Source organism: Lolium rigidum, chromosome 6 (genome assembly GCF_022539505.1).
Source record: "Lolium rigidum isolate FL_2022 chromosome 6, APGP_CSIRO_Lrig_0.1, whole genome shotgun sequence".
NCBI lineage: Eukaryota > Viridiplantae > Streptophyta > Magnoliopsida > Poales > Poaceae > Lolium > Lolium rigidum.
The window spans coordinates 141,865,738-141,884,219 of record NC_061513.1 but is presented as its reverse complement, the minus strand read 5'-3'; the positions used below and the strand labels follow the sequence as shown (position 1 = coordinate 141,884,219).

General features: G+C 40.5%; 1 protein-coding gene across 1 annotated transcript; it reads left to right on the top strand.

The window, feature by feature from the left end:
- Positions 1–8,512: 8,512 nt before the first annotated feature.
- Positions 8,513–13,819, top strand: LOC124659918 (protein MALE DISCOVERER 2-like). Its single transcript, XM_047197727.1, has 12 exons — positions 8,513–8,767; positions 8,873–9,005; positions 9,989–10,060; positions 10,595–10,738; positions 10,828–10,956; positions 11,074–11,129; positions 11,215–11,625; positions 11,837–12,027; positions 12,134–12,266; positions 12,348–12,502; positions 12,954–13,145; positions 13,242–13,819. Exons 1-12 carry the CDS (start codon positions 8,674–8,676, stop codon positions 13,500–13,502), a joined length of 1,971 nt encoding a protein of 656 aa, XP_047053683.1. The 5' UTR covers positions 8,513–8,673; the 3' UTR covers positions 13,503–13,819.
- The last annotated feature ends 4,663 nt before the right edge of the window (positions 13,820–18,482 follow it).

The following is an 18,482-nucleotide window of genomic DNA, read 5'->3' as shown; positions in this document are numbered from 1 at the left end:
GGTGTGTTGCTTTACCCATAAGAGATCTTAACCTTGGTGCCAACCAAGCTGCAGGCTTGTCCACACTTCCTATGGTGTGAGTCCCGGTATAAGGTCTAGCCAATCATGTTCCTCCGCTACCTCGAACACCCACCCTTTGTTGCATACCCCGACCCTGGGTCCTCGCCGGTCCCATTATTCCCACTCACGGGTGGACCCCGACCACGACAACAGTTTGGGACTCGTTAACCAAACTCCTTCGCCGGTAGCCGCAACCCATCATAGACCGCAATACCGTGGGGACTTAAGGCCTCCCCGACCAACCGCTTGCACTTCGAGCGACAAGTGTCTACGGACTATGCCGTGGGGACTTAAGGCTTCCCCAGCCAACCGCTTGCCCCGACGGATACAAGTGTCTACGGTAAAGCGCATCCGTTGATGAACGAGAGGTGGAAACACTTTTGACTACTCCGTCCCACTCCGGATCTTATGGTTAACACGGGTATTACGAGCACAAGAATCATCGGCGACATTTGTTGTTTAATCCTAGATGGATATAAACCCGTGCAATGGAACCTCCACCATATCAACACAATCCATGGTTCCATTGCCCACCACATAGTCATATTCATAATTATGAAAGTAGTGGTTTTGATTTTTATGCAATAGTGATAACCATAGTACTTTGCAATTAATTTGATAGAAATACTCAAATGACATGAGCAAGTGATGAACTTGCCTTTCTTGTCTGCAAGATTATGCAGGCAAGGTCTTCGATACGCAATAACTCCAAATTCTGAAATAGCATCATCGTCCGGTAAGGACGATGTTTAAAAGATTGGCAAGGATGCAATAATGCATAAGTATGAGATGCAAGCGCTCTAAGCGTGACCTAACCCCGATGATTTAGGATTAGTGAGTGGTACTGATTAGTTCTGGGTGTGTTGCACTTTTAGAGTGATTCACATACAAGGTTCTTATTCAGGTGTGATTACTTGGCATTATAAACAGTAGATAATAAAACATAATAATTAATTGAGCACACAAAGAATGATAATTGGCATAATATTAACAAGTAAAGAACAGTGGTCAGTTTAGTACTATATGGCATGGTTAATGATTAATTATCATATATTTTAAAAGAATATCTTTTGGAGAACATGTTCTTTAATAAAGAACAAGTGTGATAATTAAGTGGGTGGTTTTCTATGGTTGACTATGGCTTCATGTAGTTGTCGGGATAAGTATTAGATGGATCCCAACAAAGTTGGATTCATCAATACCTAGGGCTTGTAAGGTTAAGATAAGCCTAGGCATCCTAAGCAATTCATTATACATGGTTGTTGTCAAGGTTGGTTTATTTTGCTAATGATAGCTGGCTAGGGTTTATAGGTCCTTATAAGCAGGGTTGGTGATGATTCCTTATTTTCTTGAAAAGAATAACTTTTGAAGAACATACTTCTTAAATAATAAGAAGTATATCAATTAGGGTTGAGGTTGTCTTGTACTAGCCATTGGATCTCTAAGTAGAGAATGGCTGGTTCCTAAATAGGATGGTTCATAAGTATCTCACACTAGTAGGGTTTAGTGGAACAGGGTTATGTAAAGTAAAATAGTAGGTATTGTTGCTGTTAGGGTTCATCACAATGGTGTGATGCTAAATAGGAATGAATAAGGATGATGGCTTTGGTAATAGGATCTAGGGTTTACACTTGGTTAGCCCTACTTAATTATCTAGGTCTGATGAAGATGAACACATGGGATGCTAATTAGTAGTGATAGGGTTCCCATATTTTATGTGGATTTGAACTAGTATTTAGTTGCTAGATATGAATCTATGTTTACTGGTGAAGTAACATGATCACATGTTACTTAGGTTTAGGTTTGGGAACAATTTAGGGTTCATAAGAAGTAATGGATCTAGGGTCTAAATGGCATTAGGGTTTTAGGATTACACATGAAATGATGAAGTTATCACTTTGTTTCTAATGGAACTAGGGTTTCTTAATTACCCTATAATTCTTGGATTAATAACTTCATTAATAAAGTTGAAGTTATTAATAACTTTGAAATTAAAATAATATTGGATTTGTCCTTTTATTATTTTTAAAGAATTAATAATTAAGACAATTATTAATTAGGGTTTAAATCCACTTATTAGGGATTTAATAAATTATAAGCAAAAGAAAATTAGTTTTAATATTTTCCTGATTTGCTTACTGGTTTTTATTAATTTTAGAAGTTTTTGTTAATTGTTGAATTTTAATTAAATTTGGAATTAAAATTAAAGGTTTAAATAACAAGTGTTAAATAATTAAATTTTTATTGAAAAATAAAAATTTCATATTATATTTTTATTGGATAGAGTTTTCTTTTCTAAGAATTTTAGTATCACATTTATATTTTTCCGACCTTTTATGCATTTTCAACAATTATTTGAAGTTGCAGGTATTTTGAGATTTAATTGAAACGGGAAATAACTAAACCTACCCAGATAGTTTACCCACGCAACCATCGACTGGTGGGCCAATGCCACGTTGGCTGCCACGCGGCGTGGACCAAGTCAAAATTTGGGTTCATGACCAGAGACTCACGGTGGCCGGCGGAAATCGACGATCGCCGTCGATTCCGGGCTCGCGCAGATAATCTACTTGCACCACGAGACTCAGTGCACCGAGAGGAACAATTTGGTGGTGGCGCCGCTCCTAAAAGGTCGCCGGAGCTTGCTCGCCGGTGAGGCCGAGCGGCAGAGTTCACGGACCAACGGTGTTGGGCATGTTACGGGATGCAATCGAGCGATTTAAGCAAGCTAGGGGAATCAGTGGCTCACCAGGGGCACGACGCGCTTGATGGCGTGGCCGGAGGTGACTTGAGTCGCCGGAATTCATGGCGACGGCCGCCAGGGGTTGAGCTTGGTGACGGCGCTACGGGCTGCTTCGGTTCAATTCCTTCCGTAGGAGGAGCAAGTCGACCACGGCGGTGCTAATGGCGGTTACGGCTTGGTCCGGGAGGTTCCTACCGGCGGCGAGGAAGATGGCCGGCGAGCTAGGGTTTGCTTAATTGGGGCAAATGAGGAAGAAAACGAGCCTGGGGTTCGCCGTGGGGTATTTATAGGGTTCCAGAGGCGAGCCTCGTCACAGAGTGGAGCAAGGAGAAGCTGCCAGCGAGAGGGGGAAGATCATCACGGCGTCGTGCTGCTCTCCAGCTCACAGAGAGGATGAGGACGAGCTCGTCCTCGATATTTTTAGACGAAGGGGTATTGGGCTGGCTTTGGCTGCAGTTTGGGCCGAGTTGGTGGACTCCTGCTGGGCCAGTTGCTGGGCTGCTGCGGTCTGGTAAGGTCCAGGTAAGCCTTCTCTCCTTTATTTCTTTTATTTATTTTCTGTTATTCTTTGTTTTGAATTCTGGTTTTATAATTCTGTTTTGAATTCATATTTGAATTCAATTATGCTTTCAGATGTTTATACCTATTTTTAATTAGGATTTAACACTAATGATTATTGCATGATTCCATTGTCCAAACTAATGTGTAGTGCATGATTTTACTTGTATCCTTGTGAGTTATATTTAAATTTCAATTTAGCCATGAATTTATGTGTTCTTCGAAATTCCTGTTCCTCCTTGTAATACAAATCTCTTTTGGATTATTTAAAGTGGATAATTGCTTCTCAAAGCATTTTAAAGATTATTATGGGGTCTTGGTTTCTTATTTGGGAGTTTGTTTCATTTGCATATTATTTTAGGGGATCACCTATTGAGTATGTTTTGTAAATTCTCATATAACCCCCTTTTAAGGTGAACACTATTATTATCTTTGAAAATATCTAGAGTAATTATTGTACCCATAATGGCTTGGTCTTGGTTACATAGGTAAGTGGTTGATCACCATACATGGTTTTAAATAAAGGTTTTAAACTAGGTTCATCTTATGCTCCATAATTAAGCATATGATTTAACTAAAGTGCAATTCTAAGGTTCTAATTATATTTACCTAATGGCACATGTTTTGGAACTTGATTGTGGCTTAGGTTTTAGTTGTGATCACCTATGTGATACACAAACTAGTTTTGAGACATAATCCTAGGTTGTAGATATGGGATGGCACCATATTGCATTGGCTAGGGTTTAATCTCCCCTAACCATGTTAAGATGGTTGCTTACTTAACATTTCGTGTGCTCCTTTAGTTACTAAAGATCTGATAATTGGTTTTATCTTCTACCAATAGACTTCTATTATTATCCTTAATTTATCATTTAAAATAACTAAAATGGTGATGGTTCTTTTTATAGTTAACTTTGGTTATAAGGATGAATGGTTTCTCACACTACCTTAAATATAGGGTTTATCTTATGGCTTATTCTTCTATTTCCCCAAAGCATGGTCATGGCATCATCATGAGCAACTTATTATTAATGTTTATCTTCTACTCCCAATTCTTATTTTGGAATGGATTATTCTAGGGTTCTACTCAAGGAATGATGATGTGATTAACTAAATATGTGGTTTGCCTAAGAATTCTACCTTGCTAGCTTATGTAGCTTGTTCTTCAGGAAATCTGATAAACCTGCATCTTGTGGCATGCCTCCACCTCCTAGCTGCTTCATCTTGATCCTAACTAGTTTATGGAGTGGCTCAATGTGTTGGTATTCTTGCATCAAGGTGCAAGATGATGAAATGGATGAAGTGTGAGGCTCCTTTTATAGGCTTGGGCATGCTCTAGTAACATGACACATGTGTGGATGACTCTTGCTTTAATTTGTTGAGTAAGGTGCTTGGTTGTCATGCTCTCATCCATAGCAATCCTTTAAGCATGAGGTGGCATAGCTTAGGATTCAAGCTATGTATATATTTTCATCCTATGTGGCATTGAGATTATCCTCTCATGTGATTTATTTTTGGATAGCCAAGTGGCTTTTGTTACTAAATATCTTGTGAATGATTTTATACTTGTGATTGAGTCACTATATCATATGTGATTGTATTTTTATTATTATTGGGATCAAGATGTCAAAGATAAGGGTTATACCCCAATTTTTGAATGGTGATTGTTGATTTCACCAAGGCATGATCATATGAGTTTCAAAGTACTCATAGTTTATTGTATTCAAATAGTTTGAACTATAATTCGTAATGTAAACGAATTTAGTTTTGTAATATTCCACATATTTAATAAGTTATGATTAAAATAAGAATGGGTGAATTTTATGCACTTAGGTCCTTGTGTTTTACCATATTTGGTAATAAGTTTTAAAGTGAATTCAATTATACCCCAAGTGTAGTTTCTTAATTTTTAAGTGTTAATAACTTAGAGTTTGATTATTATCTATTTGATGGTTATAGGCTTCTCCCATCTCTAGGGTTTAATGATAAGTTTGTGTTGGTGTTGAGTTCAAGAATTTAGTTCAAGATATACCATGAGGTTCATGGTAGGAATATTTATTTGTTAATGACATGGAAAAGATAAGTCAAGAATGGGTTCTCCATTTATTGTTACTTGATTTCCAATTGAATAGATGTTCTTATGTTATGGCAAGGAATACCATGTTATGATCTTTTATAAGATCAAGCAATTGATCATTGATTGAAGTGTTGTTGTGTTAGTTCCATTTGATCTAACCCCTTAGTTCAAATCAGCTCTACCCAAAACAGGTTTTAACAAAGTTCACACTGAGGTTTATAGCACTTGACTTAATGAGCTACTTCAATTCCACCAAGGTCAAGTGAAACTTCAGTTACTGTGACAGTTTTACTTTAAAGCGCGAAAATTTCCCAGATTTTCTATGCATGAATGCAATGCACACATCTGTTTCCTCTATTTTTTGTAACCCCAATACCTGGGATATTACAGGGACGGACTCAGATTGTCTCCCGAACTCTGTAACTTGTGTATCACGAAACCCTCGGCTCCGCCTCCTATATAAGGGGGAGTCGAGGGACGAAGAGAGGATCGATTTCATTGTCAACACAACCCTAGTTTTCTAATAGTCGAGCACTTTTCCGGTTGAAACCCTCGAGATCTACTTGCCCTCTACTTCCAACTAAACCCTAGTCTACAATCTGTAGGCATTGACAAGTTAATCCCTTGTCAGCGGTGGCCCAAGTGAAGGAGGAGGCGGACGCGAAAGCGAAGGCCAAGGCGACGAGGAGGACACAAGTTCCTCCGACGCATCGGCCGATACCGCCTCTTCGGAAGAGGTGACGATCAGGAAGCGCCACCGTGATGACGACGACGAGGCGGGACCATCATCAAAGAAGGAGTAGATAAAAATAATTTATATGTAATTTAATTATGTTTTTCGAAATTTTATATGTAATTTGTTTATGTTGCACCGATTTGAATATTAGTAAAGAGTTTTTTTTCTATCTATTAAAATTATTTATTAATGTTTGGGGGCGGTGTTTGGCGGACGCGGCTGGGGAGTGACGTCTCCCAAACGCAGCACGAACGAAACACGTCCACCCCAAACGCTCAATCTGGCACCGTTTGGGGACGGTTTGGGGGACGCGACTTGAGATGCTCTAACATTGTTCCTTCGACCATTGAGCATTTGAGCAATGTTGTGAGATCTCGAAACAGAATGTAGGCGGACGTCGAAACTCTTGACACGGTAGAAAATGTGGCTTGGGAGTAGGACAGGTGACCGTTCCTTGCTAAAAACATTCAAGATCCTTTCAAACATACTTCCTCCGTTCTGAAATAGTCTACATTCTAGCCTCGAAATTTGTTCTCAAATATACTCTACATTCTAGCTTTTGGTCAACAACAACACTAAAAACGAAATGGTTTTATTCTCTTCAGTGGATGTTGTTATTTTCAATGTAGATTTGATTGGTTGTTGATATATCTAAGTAGTACTAATAAATACAATAATAGTTTGTCTTATTTTTTCTAAAATGTAAACTAAATCAGAACGGAGGGAGTATGTATTTTGCTTGTGGTGTTATGGTGCACATGAAATAAAATAATGGATTAATAAAATACATATACATATAGTAGTAAATTTTTTGTAATGATCGTTTGCTTATGTTATTATCTATGAAACTGAGGCGAAGCATAGGATCCTAGATTTATGACCACCCTAATCCTATGGTTTAAAGAGCTTTCATGAGAATATTTTCCTATTGATGATGAATCTTGTGGGAAATAATTCTCGACTTTCCGCGTTTGACGACATCAAATCCGCCGGAAGATTGCAGCGGCAGGGTGGAGGATGGCGCGCACGACATGAGGCAACGCGACACAACGTGGGAGAGGCTAACCTTCCCAACAGCTCACACAGAGATTCAAATAATAAGAAATCTGGGGAAGAAGAAATAGGAAAGAAAATGAGGAGAAAAAACAAGGATACGGGTAGCTAGGGCGGACAGCTAATAGGCCCTGGCATCATCAAAATCGGGAAAAATCATTGTGACGAAACTTTTTTTTTCCCACTCCTTCCTTTGCGCGTCCCACCTGTCCCGGCGCGGGCCCACCGCACGTCTCGCGCGCCGTCTGCTCCGCTCGCCGCCGGCCACCACCGTCACCGCCACCACCTTCGATCCGCGCGCGGCATCTCCCCGGCAGGGGAGGGAAGCCTATCTCCGACCCGCGAACGCCGGCTGACAACGGGTATGCACCGCATTTTCCCTCCCAAATGGCTTCCCCTGAAATTTTCTTTCTTTCTTCTTCAAGCACGCCGTCGTTCGTTCTGTTAACCTTGGAGATTCTCGACCTGGTTTAGCGATAAGCACGAGCGTTTATTCCCTTTCCGGTGAAGAGAAGGAGACATTTTCTGCTGCAGTCGCATTTGGCGTCGCTGGGGATTGCCCTGATTATTGCAATTGGTTGGGTGAATGAAGTGATTATGAATTGTCAATGGGGCTGGGGCCGTGTCTTATTGACATATGTGATGATGAGCACGAAAGCATTTTTTTTCTGTAATGTGCTGGGATTGGGTTTTTGTTTATAATACTCCGTACTATAATAATGCGAGGTGTCGAATCCGTCGCCGGCGACGACGAGGCTCGCTTCGCGTGGGCTGCGCGCGGACGGAGCTCTTGTCCTGGCCCTCGACAGCAACCTCCCCTATCCGATTCTTTAATCCCAACCTGGTATCCCAGCGTGGAATTGTCTAACAGATGGCCGTGGAATTCGTCCGTCTCCCCATCCCCTTTTCATTTTTTGTCCCATGAAAACGCAATCTTTAGACAATTTCTTCCACTATTGTAGTTGTAGTGTATTCTTCTCTCTCGCTGCACTGTCCTTCTTTGATTTCTCCAACTACTACTTGTTCCTCCAACAACGGACGACCACTGTTTCCCTCTCCCTCGTTCGTCCTCCCCACCTCCTCCGTTCCCCAGCTCTAACGCGGCGTGCAAGCTTCTATCTTCTCGGTTTCCTAGCTCCGAATCGCGTGCGGCGTAAGCGAAATCGGCAGAGAGACGCGAATCCCCAGGCAAAGAAAGCTAAAGCAGCTCCTTTGCTTCCCGGCGATGCAAGCTTCTTCTGCTGTTCCTCCCACGTTCCTGAGCTGTCTTTGGTGCTTGCAGGAGCGGGAGCATCTCGTGTGAGCATCTTCTTCTGCTAGCCGTGCCAACAAAGGTACTACTAGCTAGGCGCGACGCCATGGGCGTCCCTCAAGCCTGACCATGCATTCCAGGCCGCTCAAGTGGCTCGCCAAGAGGATCACGTGAGCCGCCGCGCGCCTGTGCGAATGCGGGAGATGGATGCGCTGGCCGGCTGCTGCGCGCTCCTTCTGCTGGCTCTCCATTGCGTCGTCACCGGCTGCTCGGCGATCAACCTTGAAGGTACATAGCTGACACTGTTTTTTGTTGAGTTTGGTGATTCAGCTTGTGGAGTTCTCTTGTGCTTGCTTGCTTGATTGATCGGAGCTTTTGGTCTTGGTGGTGCAGGCTCAGCGCTGCTCAAGTTCAAGTCGAAGGTGTACGAGGATCCGTATGGCGCCATGGCGAATTGGACCCCGCGGGACGACGATCCTTGCAGTTGGAACGGCGTCCGCTGCACCCATGGCAGGGTTGTGATGCTGTGAGTTGGATGTTTTCCTATTTTTTCTCTCCCTTTCTTTATTTCTCCTGAATGTGTAGCAGCTCCACAATCAGAAAACTGAGCATTTAGTTCATCTGTTTTAACGGGTCTTCCATTTGACTGTATCTTAGAGTAGTTTTACTTTTTATTCGTTGTTAAGTAGATGTTGCATCGGCAACTGTCCCTTTTATTCCTAGTTTTCTCCTTCACATTTTTCGTTGTTTGACTTTCTCGAGTACTGAATGCATCGATGAGTCGATTGAGTTACTGCCAACACAAGCATTTCTCTACTTTTCGTAGTTCGAAGAAGGTAGACATAAGGATAGATGCTCAATTATAAAATAATAATTCTAGCAATTTAAAACATGTTAGTACTACTTCATCTGCTTAGTACAGCTGAAAAATAAATATTATACATAAAAGTTCTGGTTTCGTTGCTGAACTGAACTTTAAGGAATTTACTTTTATTGCATATCTTGATTTATCATGGATGTACATTGTTCACAGTTTCCCAGAAAAAAATGCTTTGCGTAATCGGAAATCTCATTATTTGGTTACTAGAATTGCCCGTTGATTCAACCAACACAAAAAAGTGGCTACAGCTAGGTTATTATGATTGGCTTCTTCTTCTTCTCCTGGTGGTATTTTCAATTGTGTGACGGGGGATTTTTGACTTATAAAGCGAGACCGTTGACTCTAAACAATAGCATGGAAGGTCCAAAATGGAGGCTATTAGCTAACTTCATTATTCGTTGGCAAGTTTGCTCAAGTAAATCACCATTAACTGAATCTTGTACCCTGCATACAAAGATTGCCTGATTAGCATAGTATGCTCATGTTCAATCCCTGTGGGTACCATAACTTTACCAGATAGACTGATATTGCATTCTGTTACTACTGTTGTCCTTTCAATATTTTCATGGGATGCTAGCTTGATTTATGATCTTAAGAATTCTACTTACCATGAACTTTATTTTTTGCAGGAACCTAAAAGATCTCTCATTAAGAGGTACCCTCGGTCCAGAACTAGGAGGTCTTTGTCATCTGCAAGCTCTGTAAGTATACATTTCTTATTCATGCTTTCACGAGTAGAAAATGCATCACATGGATATCATTATGCTGGTATTTAATAAGTTATCTCTTTGAAATATGATAAAGGTAGATAAGTAGGTAATTCTTTGGCAGTTGGTGCTTTGTCTTGCCCTAATAAATTTCATGCCAGACTCTAGAATCTTGACAGAGCCAAATTGTTAAAAAGAACGTCAACTGACCATCAGTGAGGCTTAGGACATTTGAAGTGTACATATCTAACCAATCAACGATTATTGAGTTCCATCATTTGTAGCAATAATGCACATCAGCTTATCTCTGAGAAACAAAGATGAAACAGAATTACAAAAATCACTCATGAATTCATTGTGTCGATTTTACTCAGTAACATAAAAGACTGATCCATCTGTCAATCAAGCCCTTGTTGCTTAATTAACTGCTTTTGGCAACTTATGTACTGTAATTTTACTTCTGCATACAGCTAAAGCATTTGCTACAACCATTTCAATTTATTGGTTCCTTGGTGTGTCTACTTGCAGTGTATTGTCCAACAACTTGTTTGGTGGGGTAATACCTAAGGAAATCGGTGGTCTCGATACGTTGGAGATACTGGACTTAAGCAATAACAACTTGACTGGGGAAGTTCCACATGAGATAGCAGAAATGCCATCACTTAAGCATTTGTAGGTCGTCTGACTGATTAATGGTGTGAAAATTTTGACCAACAAGCGAAATATCATAGACTCATGATACATTGTCTCTTTTTTGACAGATTGCTTTCCAACAATAGATTTCAGTGGCCTGTAATCCGAAGTTCCTATGGGAACTTTGATCAGGAAATTGATTCTGAAACCTATGATCATCACGGGAGGGGTAATGTGAATCAAAGAGCTGATAATGGGTAAGGAAGTTCATAATTTTCATTTATTCTCATTCAGCTATCATCAGATCTTCTTTTATAACTTATTTCGAAAGATTTATCGTTGATGATTGCAGTTTTCTATGTGGACCTTTGTAGGTTTGAGTCTGGTTCTTCAACAGAAGAAAACAAAAAAGACACCAGCAATCTCTCCGGTAATCTAACCTACGGCTATCCAATTTCATTTTTTTCCCTAAATACATCAGCTAGTACCATAACATGCCTTCTTCATTTTCCCAGCTCGTCTTCCTACACAATTTACCGCAAGAAACCCAGCTGCACAGCTTAGCAGGCGCAGACTACTTCAGGATAGCAATCTTGCTGCGCCTTCTCCTGCTAATGCTCCTATTCCAGCTGTTGCTCCTGTTCCTTCTACTGGAAGTGGCTCATTTTCAGCATTTAGTCCTGTGAAAGCACCTGTACCTGCTGTAAATCCTCAAATTAGTCCACCCATGTCTTCTGATACGCCTTCAGAAGCAGGGTCTAAAGGAAGATCTATGAAGTGGTTATATGCAATTTTGATTCCATCAATTGCTCTGTTGCTTATCATCATTGCATGCATGCTTTTGCTATGCCGCAACAAGTCGGTGACAACAATAGGTCCATGGAAGACTGGACTCAGTGGCCAGCTCCAGAAGGCATTTGTGACAGGTAAACCCAATATTCTGTTTACTATCTTATCTATCTGAATAAACTAACTTGTAATTGCACCCCGTTCCTCCTTAAAAGGGATTTTTGCATCATCCAACTATTTGTGTTCCTTATGTTGAAATAAACTCTCACCTACTAAGAAATTGTCAAATACCTGATTGATTTGCCTCTTAGCATTTGTGGTAATTTTTGCTCTCCTGATGTACCGCAGGAGTACCCAAGTTGCAACGCTCAGAGCTGGAAGGTGCTTGTGAGGACTTCAGTAACATTGTGGCAAGCTATCCACACTACACTGTCTACAAGGGTACCTTATCAAGTGGAGTCGAGATAGCAGTTGTATCGACTGTGCTCGCGTCCAGTAAAGATTGGTCAAAGCATTCCGAGGGGAGATTCAGGAAAAAGGTGATCCAATGTTACTTATTAGAAAAATAACCAATGCCGCTGCTATATTTTGTAGCGTGTACCCAAAACAATTATGTTTCTTCTAACTTATTTTTTGAACACATAGATAGACTCGCTTTCACGAATCAATCATAAGAACTTCATCAACTTGCTTGGATACTGCGAGGAGGAAGAGCCTTTCATGAGGATGATGGTGCTAGAATATGCACCCAATGGAACACTCTATGAGCATCTCCATGGTAAGAGCTTTTAATACTATTCTACTGTCATAATTCTTACTGTTTTGTCTTCACGGTCAAATAAAATGTTCTGTTTTGCAGTTGAGGGGTTTGATCCTATTGATTGGAATGGTAGGATGAGAGTAATTATGGGAGTAGCATACTGCATCCAGCACATGCATGAGCTCAACCCTTCTATAGCACACCCTGACCTACAGTCAAGTGCCATATTATTATCCGAGGATGGAGCTGCAAAGGTACAAATATGGTGTCAAATTTCACAACTTTATTTTCTTGAATATCTTGAGATCTTCAAAGGAAATTACATAATTTTTTATTTTCTTGAATATCTTGAGATCTTCAAAGGAAATTACATAATTTTCTTTCTATACAAAGGTTGGTAATATGAAAAGAAAGAAGTATATCTCACATATGACTGTTACTTTATCATTCTAATCTTGTTTTTTTCTGGACATTGTGCCTTATGTGTAATTCATTTTAAAATGATAAGACAACATATAACAATTGCGCTTTATCAACCCCACAACTAAACAGTATGAAGTATTTATTATCCAGTATTTGTGTTTTTGATCTGCATCACGCATCAAAATGTGTCACTTGTATTAGAGCTCATTTGACCAAGTTGAGATAAGATCAAGCATGATGAATCATATTACGCTCTGGTCCTAAAACCGATCATTTTAACAGATAGCAGACACGAGTGTTTGGCAAGAAGTAATTTCCAAAGAAAAGATGCCCAAAAATGACGAAATCATTGAGCACAATGAGCCAATATCTGCTGACCCAGCTGGGAATGTGTGCAGTTTTGGTCTACTCATGTTGGAAATCATCTCAGGAAAACCTCCATATTGCGAACATGAGGGCTCTCTTGTGAACATGGTAATGATGACAAAGACATTGAGTAGCTAAACTTGTAAAAATCCACAAAAATGGCATCTTGAAGTAACAATACATGTCACTTTTGTTTCATCACAGGCTATGGAGTGCATTAAGGATGACCGGAGTATATCTTGTTTGCTTGATCCTAACTTGAAGACTCACAAAGAGAACGATCTAGAAATCATTTGCGAGTTGATCCAGGATTGCATCCAAAGCGATGTGAAGAAGAGACCAAGTATGAGAGAGGTCACCACTAAGCTGCGAGAAGTGATAGGGATTTCACCGGAGGCAGCAACACCGAGACTATCTCCGCTTTGGTGGGCAGAGCTCGAGATACTTTCAGTTGAAGCAACCTAGGAAGAAACCTGTTCATATGTGGTATGGTTTTCTTGCAGCAACACTGAGGTTCTGTGCATACTGTCTTGCAACCTTGTACATCTTTGTTGTGAGTTTCTGCTATTCAGGCGATTTCGGTGTTTGCGGGTGTTGCCTTCTCCTCCTCCCGTAAAATCAAAAATTTCGGGTTATTCTTATTTCTTCCGGACTTTTCTCTGTATACTGAACGTACATGGTGTGGATGTAGAATGATTCAGGTCATGCTAGAGTTGATTGTAATCAGGAGATGTGTGATTGTGTATGTACCATGGGGTTTACAGAAATATTCTTTGATTTAAGGGGGAAAAAAGAGAGGAAGAGACCGCAATCAGTATGGTATATGGACCTCGTTAGACTGGAACTTGCTCCCATCAGTATGGGGTTTACAGAAATATTCTTTGATTTAAGGGGGAAAAAAGCGTTGATAGGTTCATATGCAGTCCTCGTTAGACTGGAACTTGCTCCCATTTCTCGTTTATTTCCGCTTCTTCTTAAAGGTGAAATACCACTCCTGCTGTCCTGCAAACGCTCTCTTTAATCATGTATGGAGTATACTTCTGTGTTATTTCAGTTATTTGAAAAGAACGAGTGCAATAGCGATGCAACATTGATAATAACTTGAAACGAGGCAAATAGGTTTTGCCTTTGTTATCGGAAGAACTATACTCGAACTTATAACCGGCCAAAAGCTTTGCGACTTCTTCACCAGTTTGGAGGCCTAGCTGGCAAGAGGATTGTTTGCCTCCTGACGGCAAAGACAATCAAGGCAAAAGCAAGAAGGGATCCCACATCCTAAAGGAGAAACCATTTAGGACATAGTGGTGCTATAAAAAGCTAACTGTGGCTGATTGATGGTTGGTTTCGGTTTCTTGACTCTTCACCTTGGTTGCTTCCCATCGGACCAGGATATGGCCGTACGATTAGAAGCACCACGACCATTCGATCTTCGACCAGGCCCGCACGTGAATTACCGTGAATCAAGGACTGATTTGCGTGCTTCCGTAATGCACGCCCATTATAAATCACTTGCGAAAATATAGGAATCGGTTAGCATTAATAATCGTAGAGTTTCCAAACTGCTGCCGATAACTACTCCTCATTTTATATTTTCGGGAAAATAAATTAACATTTAAGGAAATTAATCATTTAAGCAAAATAAGTCTCCATGACATGTGATTTGCTTCCGTACAGAACAAATGCTGTTTCCAATGCTATCTATATTTGATTCCGATCCGAAAAAAAGAATGTTTTCAATGCTACTAAAATCAGCTTCTAATGGAATCCAAATTTGCTTCTATCTGAAAATAGCTTCACCACTTGTTTCGAAAATATCAACATCATTATTGTACCGGGTACCGACCAGATAATACTCTGTTTTTTGTCACTGATGAAATTTGCTTCGGCTTAACATAGCTTGTATACTTAGAATGGAGTACTATTTTTTCAAAAACATCACAAGTACTCTCTCCGTCTCAAGAAACTTGTCTTAAATTTATCAAAATTTAGATGTATCTAGATACTATTTAGCACATAGATATATTCAAATCTTCGATTAGTTTCGTGAGACAGAGGGAGTAGTATCCGTAGACCATAGTCTATAGAATAGATTCTAATGAAAATAGAAATATGCTTCCACATAAAAGAGTATTACAAGTGCTTCAAACGAATTTTGGATGTGCTTCCAAGGAAATGAAAGTTTGCTACCATTGAATGCCAGATTTCCTCCTGTAAACTATGTTTCAAATGGTAATGGATCACGAACTAAGTGCTTCCTATTACAAACCAAAGCTTCATATCCACTGTATGTTGCGAGGACAAAGAATCAACTATCTGGCGAAGACACGAGCACGTTGTCGGCAAATGAGACCGCCGTCGTGCGACCACCCATTACTCGTTGTTCTGAAGATTTGGACTTCATCAGAATGGGTACACCAATTCACGGTGTCGCAACCATCACCAGGCCATACCTAAGATCAGCAGCAAATCATTGGACACCATCGATGGAGCGTGGAGTCACCAGCTCGTCGCCCTTGTAAAGTGCGTGCTTCTATGAAATCAGCAACCTTTTGGATCTCAATGTTGAGGACGTCCATAATCATGCTGCAAACAATATATAAACTTAAAACAACCATATGACTTGAGAAAGTCAAACAACCTACAAACATACCTTTCCTAGAAAACCAAGCGATCCGCCTTTGCGTTCTCCTAGAGAAATCCATGTGCGAGGGTGCTTCTTCTAGGTCCCGACGCCGGCTACTATGGAGACATAGACACTTCCCAAGAAATTAAGGCTTGTTTCCAAAGATATGATCATATGAAACATGCTTCCGCCAACCCCATGCACCCGCAGGATGACCAGAATGGTGAGGTCTTTGATTTCAGGTATTTATTCATTTATAGGACATAAATATAGATCAAATGGCACCACGTTAGCTTGCCTGCAATCACCAAGGATGGTCAATCTTCTCCTGCAGGTAAATAATGAGACCATAAAATTCAAGTAGGGAAACGCAGTTATGAATTACATTGATAAAGATGGGCATGAAGCATGTATGCAGTATGTACGACACAGGCACAGAGCATGTATGCAGCTTCGAACATCTGGGTATTTAATTTGTTAATGCTTCGATGCTACTGTTCAGATCTCCGAGGAAACACCATGCATTCAACAACCTGTAGGAAGTTACATTGACAAAAATGGGCGTGAAGCATGTATGCAGTTTGTACGACGCAGGTACAAAGCATGTATGCAGCTTGGAACATGTATTTGTTAAGCTGGAAGCATGGCAAGAATACTAATAAAGCTGTAATATATAGTGTTCCAAGCACTTTGAATGCATGGTGTTCAGCCAGACCTCTAAAGAGTAACGACGAAGCATTATGAAATTAGGATGGTAGCACATAAGAAGCATGAATGAAAAACAAGAATTCACACAACATATGGGGCGCTAATTAAATCTATTCATTATATATGATAAATTTAGGAAGCACGAGGCCAAGTTTCAACCAAAAATGGTTAAATACTGGAAACCCATACACTAACTAAATCACGAAGCATGGATATGAAGTGGTACTCAGTTTGAAAATTTGAGAAAAGCAAAGAAGCATGGTTGACAGTGGATAAAGCAAATATTCTCTACGATGTAGCTAGGAGCATCCGTAAGAAACAAAGAAGCATCCCTAGTATTGTGTGCACCCAAACTTTTGTACAATAGCTACAAGAATAAGAAGCAAGAGGCCATGTTGGTGTGTTTACCAGATCCATCAAATCAATTGTAGGTGTGTCAGATTTAATCTTCAAAGTTTTGATAAATGCATGCCGCCAAACCATTCCATTCACATGAATCATCGTATCAGCATCTTGCATACCAATTGGAACAAACCTTCATATTGAATATTCAAATTTGCAGGAAAATACTAGTTCTAGCACAAGAATTTGCATCACGTGGCAGCACAAAGAATATAGAAGGATAGAATATTTAGAGACCGGAAATACCGTGGGTACCTTTGAGAAGAAAGCACGCTATAAAGATGAAGTAAGGCCGGAGGATACATGCTCTGGCATCGCTGCCGAGAATGGTTGGCGAACAAGGTGAGCTGTAGCGGGCGCTGCCAATCAAGGATGCCCCGACGACTATTTCCCACGAGGTGGAGATTAGAGGCGGCGAGGAACCTATCCATCAATTTGGGGAGGAGTATGTACACCGGCCAGGAATTTGGGGATCCAGCTGGGTGACGTGCGAAGATAATGGGCCCACTTTTTTCTTTTCGTTAGAACCAAATCTGCGTGGAGCCGTGGACCGTGGGATCAAATAGATATTTGACGATCCGATGGGTCCGATGATTTGTTTCCTATCGGACCCCGACAAGTAGTGTTTACCTTTGGATGTGACACCTTTGAGTTGTTGAGATCCACATGTCGGGTGTTTTAAGTAACTGTGATTAGGAGCATTTTTCGGGATTTTTCGTGGTCATGGGTGTGTGAGATGAGTCTGCTTGGCTGGTTGAGGTATGGCTTCATATCTTTGGCCATTTTCGTAACAGTTAACTACTTAACAAATAAGTTAATTTTCTTCTGCTTAATTAATAGATGGACTTTGTTTAAAAAAAACCTTTACATATCAATGCAGGCATAACCATCCTTTCCTGAGTCCCGACAAGCAGGAAATGAATATCACATACAGCTCAGTCCTTTCCTTCTCCCCTACAAAACCGGGGTAGTCAATATTTCAAATGGGCCAACCTCTAGCAATGAGTGCTTCGATTTTCTGATTAGGTGGTTGGGACCTTTTTTTTTACAAAGCTTGTTTTCATATAAAATCATAATGATGCATCAATGTGATACAAACAAAAAGAGTTTGCATCTAGCCTCTGCATACTCAGGATGCACATAACCGCAAAAAACGAATAAGAAAAAATGCAGTTATGCACAACTAATTAAAAATCCAAGGGGAGGAGGGCCGGCCCGAAGACTACACACCATCTACGTCCTTGGCCACCTGGTCCAATCATGTTTATTGTAAATAACACATGATGTTCATGGCAGTAAAGATTGGGCCACCAGAGTCGCCATCATGGCAGATAACCCACAAAGATGATGATTTTTTAACTAAACACCATATAATTTTACATAGGCATAACAACCAAATCAAACCTAGCGCTTCCACCATGAGCGGAGCCACAGATAACCTGCAAAGGAGACAAGCAAAGGTCACCGCTATACCACAGTTCAATCAGGGCACGTGGTGAATTATACGGTCCGCCAAGCAAATTAGCAATGTTGTCAATACTCCAATAGATTGATGTGTATCCCTTTAATTTTGTTTTGTTCATCTTTGTATCTATTATTTCAAGAATCATGATAATATATTGCGTAAGTAATTATTGTTTTTCAGCAATTCTATTTTCTAGCAAGACAGAGCGTAATTTGAAAGTTTGGCAAAGGTCCAGGATTTTACAGCT